The sequence below is a fragment of the Haliaeetus leucocephalus genome, unplaced genomic scaffold, assembly GCF_000737465.1.
Source record: "Haliaeetus leucocephalus isolate CR32 unplaced genomic scaffold, Haliaeetus_leucocephalus-4.0 Scaffold362, whole genome shotgun sequence".
NCBI classification, from domain to species: domain Eukaryota; kingdom Metazoa; phylum Chordata; class Aves; order Accipitriformes; family Accipitridae; genus Haliaeetus; species Haliaeetus leucocephalus.
In genome coordinates this window covers 8,632,043-8,652,029 of record NW_010972798.1, presented here as the reverse complement: position 1 = coordinate 8,652,029, position 19,987 = coordinate 8,632,043, and the positions used below count along the sequence as shown (strand labels likewise).

Sequence of the window (19,987 nt, the reverse complement as noted above, 5' to 3'; positions counted from 1 at the left end):
CAAACACTTATTTTTAGAATCTAAGTCCGACGATATAGTGTCTGGACTCATAACTACCCATTTCTCTGACATTAAGCTGAGCTACCACATGAGAAAATTGCTAGAATGATAGTATTTCCAGGGCATACTGAGTCACCGTCCAACATCTAAAATGGGAAATAAAATAATTTCTCAGAAACTGTCAGCACAGTGGGAGGCAAAGTTTTCAGGAACTCAGCTTGTGTAGAAAAATTCAGGTTTCTACTCTAAAACAGGTCTCTTGGCACTAAACATGCTTTTTTTTAATTTCCTGATGACAGAAAAACAATTAGGTCCCATGGTATTGATTTCTTGGCATTATCTAGTATTTAGAACAATTATTAAGCAACACTAGCAAAATTATAATGGTGATAACCAGGGAGCAGCAGCAGCAGCACTGTGTAGACTCAGAAGCACGTATCATTTTTTGCTTTGATCTGATCCATCCTAGGGATGTTCCACGGTCCCTCCCTGGAGGCTCCTTCTGTCCAGTCCCTCAGAAAGATGCTCATGATCCTCATCCTCGCCTACAGCAGGAATTCCCAGCCCGTGAGACCACCTTGGCATGCCTCCTCAATGGCCCAAGGGGAATGCTAATGTGAAAGAGTAAAAAAGTCCCTAGGGCAGTGGTTTTCTGCCTCTTTTAATTTGCATACCTTTTTTTTTCCTCCCTTGGACATGCAGGCCCCCACATAATGAATTTAAGCTTCCGACAACAGGCTTTCATAGATCAGGGGAAAGTACAGCTCAGAAGTAATTTGCTGACGCTTGGGATTTGCAAGGTGAAAGTCACCAATCTACTGTAGAGGTAGGGGATAGCCTGTCCTCGAGAGAAGCAGCTATCTATGGATCCACAGTCAATGATTAACTCCTAAATGGAAGAAGGGTTGATGACAGTTTAGGACTGCATGTCCTTTGTATCCTTTTTAGAAGGAGAAACAGATGTTTCCAATCACCACCAACCTCCATTCCACAAATCTGCTCTGGCTGTTACCTTGGGGCAGTGACTTCCAAAAGCTGAATTAAAAAACAAACAAACAAACTGTTTTGCTGGGAGGTTCAGAAAAGAGTCTGGGGCGGAGAGTCAGAGGTTGAACACGTTCCCTCACACAGCAGCATGTCTCCTGCCTGCTCAGAAGGCAGGAGACAGCATGGGAAAATCCTGTTCTAACACTGCTTTTTCTGCTGGTAATCAGTGTCTTCAAGACTGCCAGTTCAACTGGAGAAGAGCCCTGGAAAGTCTTCTGCTTTGTCAGTGACATGGTCTCGAGTATAAACCCCATCTCATCTGTCAAAGCACACAGTCTGGACACTTTCGCTAGCATTAATTTAATTTTCTAAACAAACACCAGACCCTACCAACTTATGCAATGGTAAAGAAGTTAATTTTATCTGAGATGTTTTGGGTCTGCCCCCCTCCCCCGCCCTTTTCTCTCCCACTTTAAATTGATGCTGTCTTGATTTAAAAAAAGGGGAGGGGGGATTTTTGAGTGCTGCCTGCAGATATGCATTTGTATGCATTTTCCATCTTTTAACTAACAAACAGAAGGAAAAAAAAGTTAATTTTTCTAGCAGCCTGCTGTGATATAAATAAAATAATAGGTACATTCACAGATTTTGAACTTTTTACAGCCACTGCTGCAAAAAGCAATTTTAATTTATAACCACGGAGTCTTGCAAAACATACAACGAAGACATAATAAAATGGAATGTTTATCCTGTGGCTCCCATTAGACCTCTTCCGTTCGATGGTTGTAACTAATGACTTGTTTTTCCACTTTTGTATTGGAAGCCTTATTATTGGACTGCACAGAGCATACCTTATTTGATTTCCCTAGCAATTCCTGCACCTCTTGCTGAAGCCTGCAATTAGATGTTTATGAAATAATATTAAAAAGCTGCATAATCTCATCTGTGGTCAAAAATTAAAAAAAAAAAAAAAAACCAAAAAAAACCAAAAAAAAAGCCAGCAACAAACCAGTTCTGTGTGTATAATATTATACTGAGTACAATAGACTAATGTTCACTCCAGTGCATGTGTCCTTTTGACTAACCACTTCTATCTGACAACCTTTTTTTGGCAACAGAACACATTGTACTTTTTGGATAATTGACTGTGGAATATAATGTTGTTTATTCAAAAGCAGGTCACACAGAACTGAGCTTCCAGTTGTCTTTATCCTTTTACCTTTCTTATCTTCATACTTTAAATTTATGCTGAATTTCTTTTAATTACACATATGGTTTTAATTGCTGTTCTGTATTCATTCACCAGAAGGTGACCTGATGGTGAAAGGGTAAAGAAAGGTGGGTGGGAAGCTGAATTCAGATTTGAAAACTATATTTGGACATATTTATTGGTGAGCAATCCCACAAAGAAACAAACACAAGCACATGCATTTCCAACACCCTTTGTTACCTACAGGGCCACGTTTGCCTGCAATACAACTGCGTTGCTTCTTTGTACTTAAAATCTACTAGAAAGACTCATCCATCACTTGCTCAGTGATCTGGAAATTCAACAGCAGCAAAAGCCCCAAATCTAAGCTTAAGCCTAGGGGGACAAGCACCCTCAAGAAAAATGATGTGGAAACACGTAGAAGTCATGAAAAATCTAGATTGCGGGAAATGCAGTTAAGGAAGTGGGTTCAGGAGAAAGTTTTAACTGGAGTATTCAAATGAGGCCGTGCAAGAATTAATGTGTTTCTAAAGCATGTTCTTGGGATGCAGCCTGGGGCAAGAGAGGTCACGAGTAAGTGTTGCTTAAGAGGAGGGAGAAAGGACTTTGATGCGGCAAAGGAAACAGAAGAGCTGCCTTCTAACACAAGCCAGAGAAGGAGGTGCAGGGCACCTCTCTGATGCTGATCATCAGACCAGGGGAACACGATAGTCACTTGGGACTTCAAGTCTGCAAGAGACGCACGAAACTGAGTTTTACAAGAGTACAAATGTTGCAGGGCACTTCTTCACGGACATTTCTTCTGTCATCTGACTTAGACTGAAAAATAAACCCCACAGGGCTTCCTGGCGACAGCCTAGAAGGAATCCATCAGTGCCATATACACATCAGGAGCTTCCTTGGCCACTTACATAATTTTTTTTCCCTGACAAAGCCATGAGTTTTCACTTCGAGCTCTCTCACAGCAACAACAGAAAAGAAGGTGATTCATTTAATGAGTGACTAGCTCTCACAAAGCTGGAGGAAACCCCTGAAAAAAATATCCTTCAGGTGTTGGTAAAATACAGTCTAACTAGGCAATAATGGGATGAAAATTATTATAGCTAATCTGCTGTTTTATAGCTCAGGTGTGGTTCCATTTTACTGACGGCCGAAGTAATCCTAATACATCAGTTTAAGTTACTGCCAATTAATTTGAGGAAATTTTGTTTGTTTGTTTAGAAAAAGATTTAATTGGGGGGAATGAGTGATACTGCCAGTAATAATAATTCATCTGTCTGTGCTGGTGCTAAACCACACTGTGGAAAATCCTTGCTAATTCTAGATTGATCAGCTAACACACAGCAGCTCCGCTCTTCTAATTTGTTTTATGTAGCTGACTTTAGGCAGCACATTTCAATCTGGGCTATTTTGAGGATCCATATAAAACTAAGTCACTGCCCTATTAGTGTGGATAAAGAGGCATATAAATACTACTCTGCTACAAGCAAGACAGTTCACCTGATATTTTTTCAAGCAGAGAGAATACACTGCGTCTGGAACAAAGAAGAAAATGTGATTGGAAAGTTTAGAGCCCTTAAATTAATTCCCTAGACAAAAAGTTGAGGCACTAGATTCATAATATCATGTTATGTAACTTGCTCTGGAGCCAGGCAGCTACTAAGTGAAATAGTATGAGTTATAAAAACAAAATATTGTTGTGAAAACAATTTTACAGCTTTATAATTCACTATTATTTTCATTTAAGAACAAAACTGTCAGTATAATTGCAGATTCTGTTTGTCTTGCAGGAGTTCTTTCAGCTTGTGATAGGAGACCTCTTTTTCTTAACTTTTTTTTTTCCCAAAGGCTGCTATTTAATTTACTATATTGTGTTTCTTTATAGTTATTCAGAGGTAAATCTTAACAGGAAGCCCATTATGTGGGGGTCTAAGATAGTTTAGTACCAGAACATTTATGATCAGTAAATGTAACCATATATTACCAACTATTTCTTACCATTACTCTTGGAGGAGAAAATATTGTTATCAGCAACCATTACAGACTACTTTCTACTCTTTATAACTGTATATCTTATTTTAGGTGGGATCCTACATGGCTTGCACTGCTCACTATGGACCACGACCATTTTCTAACTTGCCTGCTTACAGAAGTACTAGGCTCAAGAGTCTAGTTGTGGACAAGCATGCCTGTCAATGGAGAAATGAATCATCTTTTAAATTGTGCACAGCTCCCTACACAAAGTGGCACTTTAGTAACGAACCACACATGCCATTAAGAATGGGATTAAGACCATAAATATGCTTCATAGAGGTCAGTGGGAAAATCACCCAAACGTAGGATGATCCATGCCAAATAACATGACCAAAATATCACATCACCCAAAGCATCACAATGACATGAGCAGTTCCTTGTCTTAACACTGGCATTACCATTGGGTCATAAGCCCAAAGAGTTTCGCACCAGCAGGGCAGCCAGAGTCCTTCCCCTTCTCACCTCAAACAGAAGAGCCATCCAATCACACCAAGATGCTCCACGTCGCCTCGTTCTCCCCAGCTCTCCTAGTTGAATGGTGCCTAAGCTTGGGCAAGTTTCCCTACCCATTCATGTCCTAGCTTCATTACAATAAACTTGACAATGACACAGAGGTTATTTGATAGAACAGCTTCACCATGTGCTCTGGTGTGTTGGCTTCGGAAGAATTACCGTGTGGTTGGACTCAAGTGTATTTTAAAATGGAAGGAAACAGCTCCTCCAGTAATCAGCAGCACCATCACACATAACAGCCAGAGTATGCCTGTGAATTAATTAAGTGGCACTCACTTTTATGGGTGCTGCTTTTTAAACTGAAAGCTGTAAACCAGTAGCAAGGCTAACTGTCCTTGCCTCACCACGCTCCAGACCAGGCTGCCCATTAGAGACCTGAGCTCAGCTGGCCCCAGGGTTCAGGCAAGCATCACTGCTCAAAAACCAGACAGCCTCCCCATCAGATGTAAATATACCTTTCAACCTACAGGTAAATATACACTCACTACATTTTATGGCCTCAGATACAACATCCTTATTTGTTAGATTGTAACATGATCTGGAAGTACCTACTGAGGTAGACACTTGGTTATCAGGAGTTAAATGGCACAGGAACAGGACCCTTAATTAACTTCAAGGTTGCCCCACGCCTTATCATGTATGGAGGCATTGTCCTCAGCTTATTTTAAGAAGGAGCAAGAAAGAACATCCAGGTATTATGCCAAAAGCCTCTTTCTCCATTATTCCTCTTATATTACTAGCCCATTGTGGCTGACTAAAGGCTAAAGCTGCAAAAGCTGCATCCTGAAGCTGTAAATTTAAGTTGGTTTCTCAGTATATGCTGACCTAAGTCAGTATATGCTGACCTAACTTACTCGTGTAATTGTCTGGCAACTTGTTTCTCTATTTCAGGAAAGCAACTCAAATATATTATTCCTAAGAGACAAATCTGATTAATTGCTCTGTCATCAGCTGGTTCCTGCTAGTATATGACGTGCTTAAATAATAAAAATATAATACAATGAACAAACAGTAAAGTTCTGAAATGAAAATGTTAAACACATTTCAAGCCAAGAATTGGGCTTTGTCAAAAGTTTAGGGAATAAACCAGACTGTGTCAGATTCCTGCAGTCGGGATAAGCATGCCGTTATGAAAACACCTCTTTGCACCTCTTGCCAGCACCTTTTCACATGAAAATCCTGAAGAAATTCACAAAGATTTTGATGCAGAAATTTATAATACCTTGAAGAGGAAAACATCATTCTCAATGCCACAGCATACCACCAAGTCCTAACTCTGAGCTTCTCATCTCATTGTTAGACACCACTGCCTTCTTTCCCTCCTCCTCATTTTAACAGAAGCAACAGCATTTAATTTAATCCACCCAGAAGCAATCACAGAGTCAGCAGCTGATATACAGCTAGTGCTGGTTAGAACTCAGAATTACTGTTTTGTGAAGAATGTCAACATTTTGACATTTGTTGCTATTCTCATGGTAGAAAGGAACTACATATTCATCTGGAAATTTTGAAATGTCACATTGAAATCACAAATTCAACTCTCAATTTTGGAATTTCACCTTTTATTTCATTTTACATCAGCTTTCTGTCTTTTTTATTCATTAAATGCCAAAGTAGAATATTTTAAATAAGCCTTTATCATTTTACTTGGTTTTGCTTTATTTTAGCATTTTAAAACTATGGGAAGCCACTGTCCCACACTGACAGAAAACCAACTTCAACAATCATTTTACACTGTCTCTGAATCCCATCCAGCAGAAAATTTTGATCTGTGACTTTTGGGAAGAGGACACTTGGGTGGAGATATGAGATTTTGGGGGATAAGACACTTGGGGGGAGGCAGGCTGCGTACAGCAAGCTGCCTGCCTTTCTTCACAAGCAAAAGGCAACCCTAAGAAAGAATATATCCCTGTGACAGCAGGACGGGATCTGGCAGATTGTATTTATTCATCTGCAGAGAACAAAAAATTCCTAGTCACTAGATTAACAGCAAAGAGCAAGAGCATTAGTCTCAGTTCAAACGCAAGTGCCGGAGGTATCTACTTTATGTGAGTGATGGCAGACTGTAAAAATTATTAAACCAGTACAAGAGAAGTGCATCAGTCATAGCAAAGGACACTGGTGAGCAGATGTTTCTAAGGCAAAGATGAAACTTCCAGGCGAATATCTCCATCACAGGTATTAAATCAGTGGAAAAACTGACAAAAGCTGTGTAACATGAGAAAACAGCGAGCCATCAGTCCCCTTTTGGGCACTGCAAGTTTCATGAGACCGTGTCAATGCTGGTTGCAGCAGGCAGCAAAGAAACACAACCTCCAGCAGTGCGGAAACGATGCAGTGGTTGAGGCCTGGTAATCATGAGCAGCCACCACCACCTAAACCATGCCAGAAGCATAAGCTGCCTCGTTAATTTTACCTCCTGATTTCCAGCTGTCTCCCCACTTCATTTCGGTGCTCACCTAGAATGGTGCACAACACTGAAGGGCTGCCTGAAGAGGAGGTCATGTTCCATATGCAGCGATGCCTGTATATACGTACATGGGGACAACGTGACTCATGGCTGGTGTGGGCTAACTGGGTTAGGGAACTCGTACACTTGTGCCATGTTAGTGAGAACAGACACAGCTTCCAAAGGGACATTGCTCCCTTACTCCTTCTAGCAAATCTGCCTCAAAGGAGCATGGATTTGGATGCTGTACTAAATCAGAGCTACAAGACACTTTTGTCCTCCCCAAATCGGCAGATCACTCTCAAGAGATCAATGTTAAGATCTCCGCCATTCTGGACCAAACCCACAAGCTGTCTCAAGTGATTTCAGTGGCACTCAGTCTGGATGCTGAAAATGTGCAGGTCCCTTTACAAAGGAATGTGGTTCCCCAGGCGTAAGGCTAGATTCAGAAAGAGGAAGGAGAATACAAGGGATCTGAGATCTAGGAACAACAGTCCTCCCAGGTCTCTACAGTGGCCACCCCTCAAATACACCAGGATCCACATGAAAGGTCCACAAAGCCACCTGGGAGACGCACGATAGTGTCTCAAAACCACTCAAACGTGACCAAGAACAGTGAAAGGACCTAGGCCTATTTGGAGGTATGAGAGCTTGACAAGGGTATTTGGTGTCTTAACCAGTCCAGCACAGAAACATTTGATGACAGCTGGGCTGGTCAGTGGTGGGAGTTTCGTCAACTCTGTTTTGGCCACAGGGCAAACTTGCAGCAATTCTCCACGTCAGAAACCGGCTTTGCCATTTTTGTTTTCTGCTATGGATATCTTGGTGCCAGAAATCAGCATATTTCATCAGTCACCCTGGTCTTGTGCTCTCTGGCCTTTGGGAGGGGAGAAGTTAAGGGAGAGGCTTCAGATTTTGACTTGGTCTGAGTGGGCACAGCACCGCTGGCAAAAAGCACGAGAGTGACTGGTCGTGTCACAAGTTTCTGTGATGGTCTCATGACAACTCTGCTGCTGCTCCTACAGAAATGCCCACCACCTACCACCCAGAGGAGAAAGCTCCTGAGGTTTTTGGCCAGGAATGCCCTTGAAAGCACATGAAGGTTTAAATGAGGACACGCACTCCACCAGTTCATTTCCTAACTAGGACTTGGGCATTAATGCTAGACGGGGTGCTACAAAAGACTAAAATGCACGGAGGTTTCACAAGCATGACTCTCACTTCCATAACTGGCCCAAAGACAGAATGCAATGCAGCGTTGTGTGTGAGTAAAACTCATTGTTCTCAGTGGGCTTTAAAAACGAGTACAGATTATTTGCTGTTCCCATACCAATCCAGATTTATTTTGGATCAGCAGCGACTTCAACAGGATTAATACACAGCAAAAAACACAGAGCCACAGTACCATGAACTTCTTCCTAGCCAGAATGCAAAATATAAACATCCTTTTTTTTTTTTTCCTTTAAAAACCCTGAACAAATTTAATGAAAAATTTTACCTCTTACAGTGATGGATCATGGTATGTATTAGAATTAAGGACCATGAACTTCTAACGTGAGATGGATTTGTTATAACATCCTTAATATTTTGCACACAAAATGCGTTCAAAACTAAGAATGCACTTTTTTGAATACATTTAGAAATTGTTTTATATTTTAAGATCACTCCTTTGCAAGCAGAAAAATTCCTAAAGGTCTTCTTGCATTTTACGTGACATGTATTAATGCCTGCTTCATACCGTGGCTTCTCAAATCAATTTCCTTAACTGAAAGGCCTCAAACCAACCTTGAAAAGGCAAAACACAACAAAATGCAGAAGCCACTTGTGTGTAGGAAAATACATTAAAATTCACATTGTAGCCAACAAGTCAAATTACAGTGACAATTCTCCCTATCAGATATCTGGCTCTAACATAGCCTTCCCTTTTTTCCCTTTAAATAAAATCATTCCAAAAGTTGATTTTATGAATGAGTTAGTCTGCAAAGGAAGAGAACAGCATGCGGTAAAACTGGACAGCACTGCTTCATTGGCAAAACACACAGTGTTTTATTACTGAGCATTTCCTGTTAGACTGTAAGATCACCTTCAATTCTTCACCAATTAAACTATATATGTCACAAGGCAGCAATCAAGCCGAGTTTGCCACCAATATGTTAAAGAAGAGTTGTAAGTTCAAAAGTGAAATAGGTAATAACGCAAATATTTAGCAGGCTGGAAGGGAATGAAAGTTCTGGAGGGATTTATCACCAAGCAGATAATAGTCTGTTTTGCAGAAGAACTGGAATTCTTTTAATAGAGATACATATGAGGTATTTCTGCATGTGTATTTGCAAATGCCACGTGCACGCACACAAACATGTATGTATTTTTATATATATATGCATACATGAAACCCCAAACTTGAGCTAAATTAAATTGCCCCTCTAGCTTTGTAATGCAAATGAGCCTAACAGGCTTGTGCTGTTTGTGGTTCGAGATGATTTGTGTTTCCATAGAGATGCTGACTGAACTAAAGTTTTTAAATTTTTTATATATGTAAGCCTACTTGTATCTATAGAAGTCTAAATATGGATCTGCTGTACCTCAGTATTTCCTCAGTGACTCCACTGGAACCATAATGATTTACACCAGTTAAGGCTAAGTGCAAATTTTGTGTCTTTCACTACTTTCCAATCTAAGCTCTATACCAAGTACCTGCAATGCTGAGAGTTTATTACTTCTCTCCCCACTCCTAGCTTCTTGGTAAGGAAGGGGAAGAAAAGAGAAAAAGCAGTTTCTTAGCTGCTAGTAGATAGTATTTCAGGACTTCTGTAATTTATTGCCCTCTCTAAACTGCCTGGAGAAACATCTTTGCCTTCAAAAGTTCCCACTGTCAGGAAATCTGGAATTCAGGGAAAACAGTCTGTGTGATGCTAGTGATGGAAATGCCAAAACGTGTTCTGTTATGTGTCAGAAGCTTTCTCCTCTTTCCCTGTGAGCACCCACAAGCTGAAGAGCGGGGATATGCTGAGATGAGCCAGGGTGGGCCTGGGCAGCGACGGCTTCACTGCCTTCCTGCTGGGCTTGGCCATCCTCACCCTTTGGCAGAGACTAAGCTCGTCATACACTACGAGGACCCCACAAAGCTAAAGAGCCTATGTCCCCCCAGAGCCACGTTAGAGACGACCACCAGCAGAATCGACAAAAGCCAGCCAGGGTCAAAGTTTGGGCAGAGAAACCAGGCGGACCAGCTTAACTTTCTGTTTCAAATTGGCTTCACTTTATGAGGTCCAGGCACCGGTGCAAGTGGATGGAGGCCACCCAGCGTATCATCACCTGAGAGGAAAATCAGAGCTGAGCTCTGTGGGAACTCATTTCCCTGTGGTTTCAGTGATAAGTGATTTTGAAAAGCAACACACCAGAGGTCAACCTCTGCAATCGCTCTGAACCACAATCAAAACCAGCCTCTTGTGTACCTCCTGTCCGCCTGAGAAGAGGAAGGGATTTGTCTGGTGAACCAGAGGTGTCCACCAGCACACGGAGCAGAAGCTCACACCCAACCTCTCATTTTATCTTGGGAGGGCCCAGAAGGGAAGACCCAAGCGCAGCAATGCCGTACAGAGGTACCGCCAGCGAGCTCCTTGAGTAACGGCACGTCAGAGGGATGAAACCTCCCTCCTCCCCACAGGCTGACATCGTGCCTCCACACGTGACGCCATCTTGCCCTTTGAGGCCGACGGCATTTCCAAGCCCCCAGAAAAGCCTCTTTTCAAAGCAGATGAGAGTTCCTACTTCCAGCTTTTAAGAAGCCATAGGGAGGGAGACCTGCCCCAAGCCCCCCCAGACACCATTTAACACCCCCGCTGCCCTTCAGGGAGGGTCCCAGGGCACTTTCAGCCGTGTGGCTCTCCGCTCCCCCGGGGAGGCCGGAGAGCGTCCGCGTCCCCTACCTTTTGCTGCAGCGCGGGCGGCTGCGGAGCCAGCACCGGGTCGGTGATGTAGGTCTTCTTCGTGCCGGGCGGCTGGTAGAGCCCAGAAGGAGCCTGGCCCACGGTGTTACTAGCGGGATACGCTGGCTCAGCCTTCCAGGAGCTCTGTGGCACGTAGGGTGCTTCGGAGCCGTTCCTCCCCCCGTACCCTCCATAGTAGGGGTCCTGGTAGCGGCCCTGCGGAGGTGCATAGCCGTAGGCGGGCTCGGAGGGCCGGGCAGCCGGCGGGGCGTAGCCGTAGTCGGGCCCGTGGGGCTGCGAAGGGCCATACTGCGGGGCGCCGGGCGGGCGAGCCGGCAGGGGAGCGTAGGGCTGGCCGGGCCCGAGGCTGCCGTAGTGTGCGGGCTGCGGGCCGGGCGGCTGGTAGTGCGGGCTGGGCTGCGCCGTCCTCACCTGGACGTTGAAGGCCGGGCGGCTGGGGGTGGAGGCTGTGGCGTAGGAGGCCGGCACCGGCTGCGGCTTCAGGGTGCCGACGGGAGTGACCGGGATGGGCGCCGGCTGCCCCGGGCCCTTGGCGGTGGACTTCTTGGTGGCGGTGAGGGGAGGCTGGTTGGGGATGATCATCCGCTTGTGGCCGGTGACAGGGGTGGAGACGGACGGGGTGGTGGCGGCGGAGCTGCTGGAGGTGCCGGAGCCCTAGGGAGCAAGGAGAGAGAGCCACAGCGTCAGCAGGAGGGGCCGCTCGGGCATCAGGTCGAGCAGCGAGGGGTTAAGTGGAAATGGGGTTTTACAGCAGCATCTGCGCAGCAACTCCAACTGCTTAGAGAAGCAGGAATGTACCTGGGACCACACGTTCGAAAATGGCAACAGCAACTTTTCCCTGCTCTGACAGAACAGGGATGGCGCCGCAGCAGCCGAGCAGAGCTGCCGTGCACAGTGTTTCGTCTCTCCTCGGGGTTTTCTCCTCTGCCTCCCAACAAACAAACTAAAAAGTGATAAACACAAGAAAAAGGGAGACTCGCCGGAGAATAACTAGGGGGAAAACCCATGCATTCCTGTGAAAACGAGTGTTTTGAAAAAGAGAGAAAATGAGATTACAGTCTCTACGGAGACATGAAATTCCTCGGGTCCCTAGAGCACTTGCAGGGTACTGCCCTTGATACAGGAGCTCCTTTAACAACGCAGGAGGCAGCAGAATGGGATGGCCTAAAAGCAGCTCCCAAGCTGTAAGAATTAACTTAGATCAAAGCAAAATATGGAGGTGTCCCTGTCCCTGGCTCTGCTCCTAAACACTGCTGGTTGAAAGCCTGGAGTGACCCCACAGAAGGCAAATCTTATACCTGGCTCATTAAAGGGGAGAAAGCGGGCCAGGACTCCCCAGAGCTTCAGAAGTCAGCTCCCACCACAGCAGCCATGTAACCCTGCACCGGTGCCCCACGCACAGCAGCGCTCGGGCAGCCAGGGAAGAGGTTCACAGCAAGTGCCGCAGCTTCCTGCAATTTGGCCACCAAATGAAGATTTAGTGCAGTGACACTGTCCTAATAGGCATCGTACATCCTTCTGTCTAATGTACTTGTTTGTCTGGCTTACCTCTTATTTAAATCCCACGTCCAAAACCACCAGTGTGAAAGCACGTCTTTGTTAAAGAGCGAACGACGTGAAATAGTTTCTGAAGAACACTGAAGATCACCCTTAAGTCTTTTCAATAAATCAAAGAAGAGCAAACTTGAATTCCCGGAGTTCAGGAATACGTAAAATTTCTTGCCTCTCTATTTTCCTTTATTCTGAAAGAGTACCTGAATTTCATGCCTTCCTATACAGAGATGCATTAAAGTGAAGACATGCAGTTTCACAGTATTACTTTGCTGTTGCACTTAACACCATAGTTATATGAGGTTATACCTCATCTGAACTTCCTGCACCGGGCTTGATCTCACCTGTGATCTGCTTGATAATCTACAAGTTCACAGCAGCCCCAAGCCAGACCAGCTCAGCCCTCACCAGTGGTTGTGTTCACGCTAAGGCAGGCACGTGCCGCCTTTCCCTAAATGACCAATCTTGTATTTGTCCCCAGGTGTTCCTGCTTTATGCAGGCACCCTGACCTCTACCTGCTGCCCCATCACCCTCTCGCCGGGACCGCTGGACAGGGGAGAGAGCGGTGGGGACTTATTGGGACACCCCCCACACAAGTTCTACCCGGGCCAGAGAAATCCTCTGCCTGGTCAGCAGGTGGCGGCAATAAATTGCTGCCAAACCAACACAGGCCAGTGGCCGGAGAGGAACTTCAACCACGCATTTCTCTGGGCCTCCAAGGCTACCAAACTCACCTTCCACAGAATGTGGGAGAAAGGCAGACCGGCATTCCCCCTGCCCCATAGTTGGCAACCACCACATACGAAGAAAAGGGAGATAAGTGCAAGCCGCCCAACTTCTAGTCCGCAGCCCACAACCAAGTCTACCAAAGGAATAAGGAAGCTCTACTACCCAACTGGTAGCTCTTCCCTGGTGACGTGCAAATACATTTTTGCTGATGCATCGGTAAAGACCTTACTCCTGCAATCACACCTTCAGGGCAAATCTCCCATGAGAGTAAACCTCCCATGAGAGTAAACCTCCCATGAGGAATCACTCTAAACGAGCGAAAAAACAGGCAAACAAGAGCACGAATCTGTTTTGAGAGATGTAAAAGATGTGTATGCAGAGGTGGGGAATAATAATAATAAGGCAGCAAACTTCTGCTGGAGAAAAAACTTCTCAATGTATTCAAACCCTGACCTGGCCAACAGATCCGTGACAAGGCAGTACATAGACAGACCGAAGAGATTTTGAAACTGAAAGCAAGGAAGAGCTGAAGCGTGTCTCAGTTGAACTGCAAGGGCAGAGACAGGTTAAGGGTCTGTAGCCCTCCATTAATTTTGCCTGATTCTTCTATTTCTGAAACACCTGACAAGGAGCAGGCATTCCTCCATCCCTGCATCAGAGCACAACTGCACCAGCACTCATTGCTAGCAAGAAAATTTGCTTTCTGTCGGAATTATTCTCCCATGTCAGCTTGGTGTTTATACCTGGGAGTGCTAGAAACTTTCCCATTTCCTCACCTATTTCAGTCTTGTAAATGACAGTAGTTTGTCCACTTACTGTAATGGGATGAAAGGTCCACAACGCGGCACTGTGTAATTACCACCAGAAAAGCATTTTTCTTTTCCCAGTGAAGAGAGAGAAGGTAGATAATGTTTTAAAGACAATGGCCTATCAGGGGGAGGGGGAAATCCCAAAGCAAAACAACATAAATGAGCCCTATTCATCACATCTTATGTTTCTGAATGCAGACTCTGGAAGCCCGTGATGACAGACCGCTAGTAAAGCTCTTGCGATGGAAGTCTATTCCATCCCAAGAACCAGGGGGCTTTAATCTTACATATAAACATCCATATAACACTTAATTTGTTGATGCCAGTCTCCTGCCTGGACTGGAATACACCTTAAGAATGAATGATAACCCCTTTCTCCCAAAAAACCCCTCACTGCCTATTGACTGCCACTCTGAAAGGCTCTGAGCAGCTCCTATGTTTGACACTACAAAGAGGATGACCTGAGAGTCTTCCCTCCTGCACCAGAGCCCTGTGAAGGAAGGTGGCAGGTTGGGGGTGCCCGGGCCAGAGACCAAGCTTTGCCATGAACTTCACAGCAAAGGCTCGAGCTAACAAGTACCGGCTGCATTGTGGCATTCAAACCACAGGCTGCCTTGAGGAGGAGGAAGTTTGCATCAGTAGGAGTCCCCAGAGGCGTCCTGCGTGACTCATTCTGAATTCCTCTGAGGGTGCTGGGCAAGTGTGTGATGAAAGCTGGGCTTTAGGGGAAGGAAGAGGGTATAAGGGTAGTTACTGTGGTGTAGTAGAGAAATGGGACAGGTAGAGGGAATTTAACACTACTGGAACACTGATGATTTATGGGGACGCACATTGGCTGTAGCTCCTGAGCAAGGGCACAGGTGAGGTATCACCATAAATCCTCTGCCCTTTTGCCTGGGAGAGAGAAGGGTAGCCACAGTCCAGCCTTCTGTATGCACTCAAATATCACCCCAGGCTTAAACCTCTAGATTATTAATGGATTAAGAAAAGACTTTATAAATGCACATGAACTATGGACAAGATTCCTGCTCTGAGGACAGGGATGTGCAGAAGGATGAGGAAAGGGTACTCAGATACCACGGGGAAGAGTGATTTCAACAGGTGTCTGGAAGGCACTAGGAAGATAGGAGGAATGGATGAGGCTATAAACATGCCAGGTAGATGGAGAGGGAATAATGAACAGAAAGCTGGAAAGGGCTATCTATGTAACTGGGTACAGTCCTAGCAAAACAGATGACTATCACAAATCTTTCATCCAAATGAGTCCAGAGAACTTCTACCAGCGCAACAAAGTAGACTCGTCCAAAAGTACATCGAAGTGACAGCCCAGAAGCATGAAAACAAGTGGAAATAGGTGAAAGAAAAAGGAGAAAGACAAAGAGTGGGTTCATAGGAGTGCAGGCATCCCTTCCTCCAGCAGCTCCTGGACAGCTCATTTCAAAACCATATTGCATTTGCAAGTGACTATCACAGCCAAGCACGCTCTCTGACATCCTATAAGGGCTGTTTTCAGAGGAAGACAGGCTTTCCTCTGCTCACCATGCACTAGATGAAACTGTCTGACACACTTTGCAAGTGCAAATTAGAACCATGCTACTTACCATCAACCCCTTCCTGCAAATTCATATTTGCAAAGAGAGAGTAAACTAGAAACCCCAGGTGCTGATAACGCAGAGTTGTTAAGAGAAACTAGAGTAGGAAGGAGTTAAATTCAGAACCTCATCTACCACAAGCATTATAATACAAAATCTTTTTTTTTAATGGGGAAAGCACAAGAGCTTTGTTTAAACACAGATGGAAGTACCTAAATGTACTGCCTCTTCTACAAATGAATTATCCAGCAGTTCAAATAAAGGTGAACTAATACTGACAAAATTAAGTAAAACTCAATCAATGTGGGAGGAAAAAACCCCCAAAACACTTCTCCTAAAAAAAGTTACCATGTGTAACCATAAGTGGAATCATTTTGCTTGGTAACTCCTGCCCCATGTTCTCAAATGCAGTGAAAGTTTATAAACATTTGCAGGAGTTTCTTGTACCAACCATCATGTGAGAAGTCTATAGTGTTGTGATAAACCTGTGCTGTCCTAGGGGTCTGACTGTCAAAGCTGCATATCTGGATTCAGAGCTACCCTGGTGGGGAAACCTGAAATCCTGAGTATCTGTGTGATTCTTCATTCTGTAGAAATTATTTACATAGATCTTGAAATTAAATGCAGTGTACACCTACAACTAAAAAGTCACCACATAGGTACTAGGGATGAAACCCGTTCTACAGAAATCAGCCTATCATTCTATACCATTTGCCAGGGTTACATTTTAAAAAGAGTACAGCATAACTATAGTCTACAGCAGGAGCATGATTCTATATGATCAGCTGGAACCCTTATGAAAAGGACTTCATTCTCCTTTTATTTTGTGCATTTGTAGTGTATTTTCTATAGAATCCCTTCAGTTATTCAGTTTCACAGACTGGATCAAAAATGCCAACACGAAGTTTATCACATTCTATTCAATTCTCCAGGCATTTTTCATAAAGGTACAGTTGAATAGCTTTAGCCCTTTAGCTGTCAAATTATCACATATAAAGATACATTACTCCAGCTCAGTGGTTTTCAACCTTTATGCTTGGCAGCCCCAAATGTTTTCCAGGAGACACAAGCTCCTTTACGGAGAGAGTTAATCTACTGACAATAAACATGTTTTTTTAAGTTACCTTTCACTGAATTCTTCTTGGTTACCTTAGGACTGATCCACAGACCCCCAGTGTTCGCAGAGCACAGGTTGAGAACCACAGCTCTAGCTGGGGCTGCCTTTTTCAAGCATTTCGGTCACTATTTACTCCAGGATAGGAATGAAACAACCCTTCTTCCTCGAAAGACAGAAACCTGGCAACCTCCGGCGGGCTGAACCCAGGATGCAGCGTTCCCAGGGGGCTGCCAGCTCACCGCGCCGGCGCAGCATCTCTCTGCCTAACTCAGCCACTCTTCTGCATGGTCCACCAGCACAAGCTGGACTGAAACATGGGGCCAGCTCAGGCATGTGCCAGCTGAAATCTTTTAATAACCCTCAGTGGTGGTGGCGGTTGGAGGCCTGGGTGAGAAAGGCGGCAAAGGGTGGAAAATTAACTTGGCTTCTCCTGACGCTGCGGATTGGCATTCACCTCGGCTAGCTGGAGGTGCTTAAAGCTCTCTCTGCAAAATGCATCTCCACGGGGTCATTTATACCATTCTAATATTGAAGCCTAAAACAGGGGAGATGAATCATCCACTGGGGGAATCTACTTCACTCCACTGACTGTAAAAGAAGCATAAAAACAGCCAAGACAAGTCACTGAATATTTAGACAGCACAAGTTAGTGGAGACAAATTCCACAATAAGCAGGTAATTTTGACGTGACTGTAAGAAGCACAGATACCTTTTCCCTGCATTAAGTGCACTGCCACTCAAGCTCAGCTACTGCTGCTCACCAAGCGGATTTCTGAGTGCCAGCAGCTCAGCCGATCAGGCAGGACCCTGCCACGCCATGCAGCCAATGCAAGACCGAGAAGCTGGTCTGCAAAGGCATTTCCAGCATACGAAGGGGGGCGACGTGGGTGGGCCGCCCTTTCCTACCTCCTTTTCCACCTCCGTGCTGAAGAGTGGCTCCCACTGGACCTGGAGCTGCTGCCTTGCCAAGAGCAGCAGCTGGGCTGAGCCTCCCTCCTGCCTAAGGTAGCAGATCCCAGCTCCCCCTCAATTTGGGAAGGATAACCCCAGAGAAAAATCAAATATTCTGCTTTGAAACCTGGGCCTTTAGGTACCTGAAAATGTGAACGGGCATTTTACGGGGTTTCCTGATGTGCAGACACATCAAACTCCTGCTGACTTCAAATTCTGTATTTGAACAAGCTGCCTTGCTAGTGATAATGTATGGCCAGGTTCCCCTGAACATATCCTCTTTTTCTGTCTGAAATAACATCTGGGTGAAAAAGAGTAATCTGGCCTTTCATCTGGGACTTGCGGATGCCTGGAGTCCTGGTAGAGCTCCAGCTGGGTTGCTGAATGTCCAGAGATCCTGGGCAGATGCACTGCCCCATTCAGCATACCTGATGCATTTTCAATATACAGGATTTTCTGGCCTTCTTTATAATGTCCAGATAGTAGGCCAAGCACACTGAGGACACGTCAGTCCCCTCTGCACTGCTGCTATGTGGTGGACACAGCTCAGTTGCTAACACAGATTTCTTTAGGTGTCAAAATGCCCTTAGAATCTGGTCCAAAATTTTGAACTCTGGTCCAAAACCTTAAAACCCTCAGCCAAAACACGTTTATGATCAGGTGAAGCTTTTCTTTACAGTTTCATCATTCTCTCATTTCTAGTTTACAGCTGACAGGCGAGTGTCACAGAGGCATGGGCTGCGCATGGATCAGCAGCCACACTCATACTTCCCAGATGTGTTTATATGGGATTCAGATTGTTGGCTTGATCGCCAGAAGCTATCAAGATATTCAAATGGATTGCTCCTAGGCATTATACCAAAAGAAGAAGAGGAGAAATCTAATAAAGTGTTCATCTCTGGTTCTCAAATGAAGAGAATGCCTTACAGATGCCATAAAGTGTTACAAGAACACAACTGCTTCTGAGCTTTGATCTGTTTTTCAGCTGGTACTGCGGGTGGAAAAGGAGTCAACATAGTTGTTAATGTTTCTGTTCACAACCTCTTTTGTACTCCTTGTGATGGCCCAGCTTGAAACACAAGGGAGAATAGGGTGCACAAAAGAAAAGGTGATAACAAGTTGACCTCCAATATTTTATCATGGAAAACAGCCTTTCACAACTGACCTACACAGTTATAGGCACACACCTTGGTTCAGCTTTCAGTACGGGTGTCAAGTGTTTTAGGCAATCTGGGTTTCCACTTTCCAACACCCCATTAATTCCAAAGAGCCTGAACACATCTGAGAAGTTTGGTCTCCAAAACACAACAGGGAAGAATTTTGCTTTTCCTTCTCGGTTTCATATTTACTTTTTTATTTGTTTACCCCAATACTATCACTACGATGACTACTATGAGCTTTTTTATTCGGTTTTCCCTTTCTGATGACTGATCATCTGGTATTTATGAGAAGGACTACGTGAGAGACCAGTTTTGAAAGATGTGCAAACAATTGACCTAAATACTTCTAGCTCTGGTGGACAGTCAAGGGCCATAATTTTAGCTTAATTCATCAAAAGGGCTAGTTACAATTAAAACTCTCCTATTTAAGCAATTCCACTTGACCAGTTCAAATGCCGTAGCAACTTCATCTACAAGAACATTGGCTATCAGCACGAGAAATATCTTTGTCAAAAAGCTACAGAAGATGCCAGTCACAAGAAGTTAGATGTTTTCTGAATTAATCTTGGAATATTTCTGTGATTTTCCACTCTCATCACTAACACAACAAATTTGCATCCATCTGGACCTCAGGAACATGCAATGGCAGGCCCCTGCACTGGCTGAATCAGTGGCACATCAACTCAGCAATAAATTACGTAAGGAGCTGTGCACCACAGCCCTTTGGTTATATCAAAACGCAGAACTACTGAATACAATCCCCAAACTGAAGACCACAAAAAGGGTAGAGCAGTACCATGTGAACACAAGTCACTATGTGCATGGAGCAGTGAAACTGAGCTTCTTAAGGAGCACCTTCTTTAAGGCTTAGTAACGGAGGAATGTCCAAAGCATTTCCATTCAGCAAACGGGGCCCTTCTAACGGGCTGAACAA

The 19,987-nt window shown here is 44.5% G+C and overlaps 1 protein-coding gene across 3 annotated transcripts in view; it reads right to left on the bottom strand.

Annotated features, from left to right (window-relative positions):
* The window catches only part of LPP (LIM domain containing preferred translocation partner in lipoma), a 314,060-nt gene that overhangs the window by 106,424 nt on the left and 187,649 nt on the right, over positions 1-19,987 (bottom strand). For all 3 annotated transcript variants that reach the window (XM_010573061.1, XM_010573063.1, XM_010573064.1), the window contains one exon: positions 11,123-11,797. In XM_010573061.1, the coding sequence (XP_010571363.1) occupies positions 11,123-11,797 (675 nt within the window). The remainder of the gene's footprint in view (positions 1-11,122; positions 11,798-19,987) is intronic.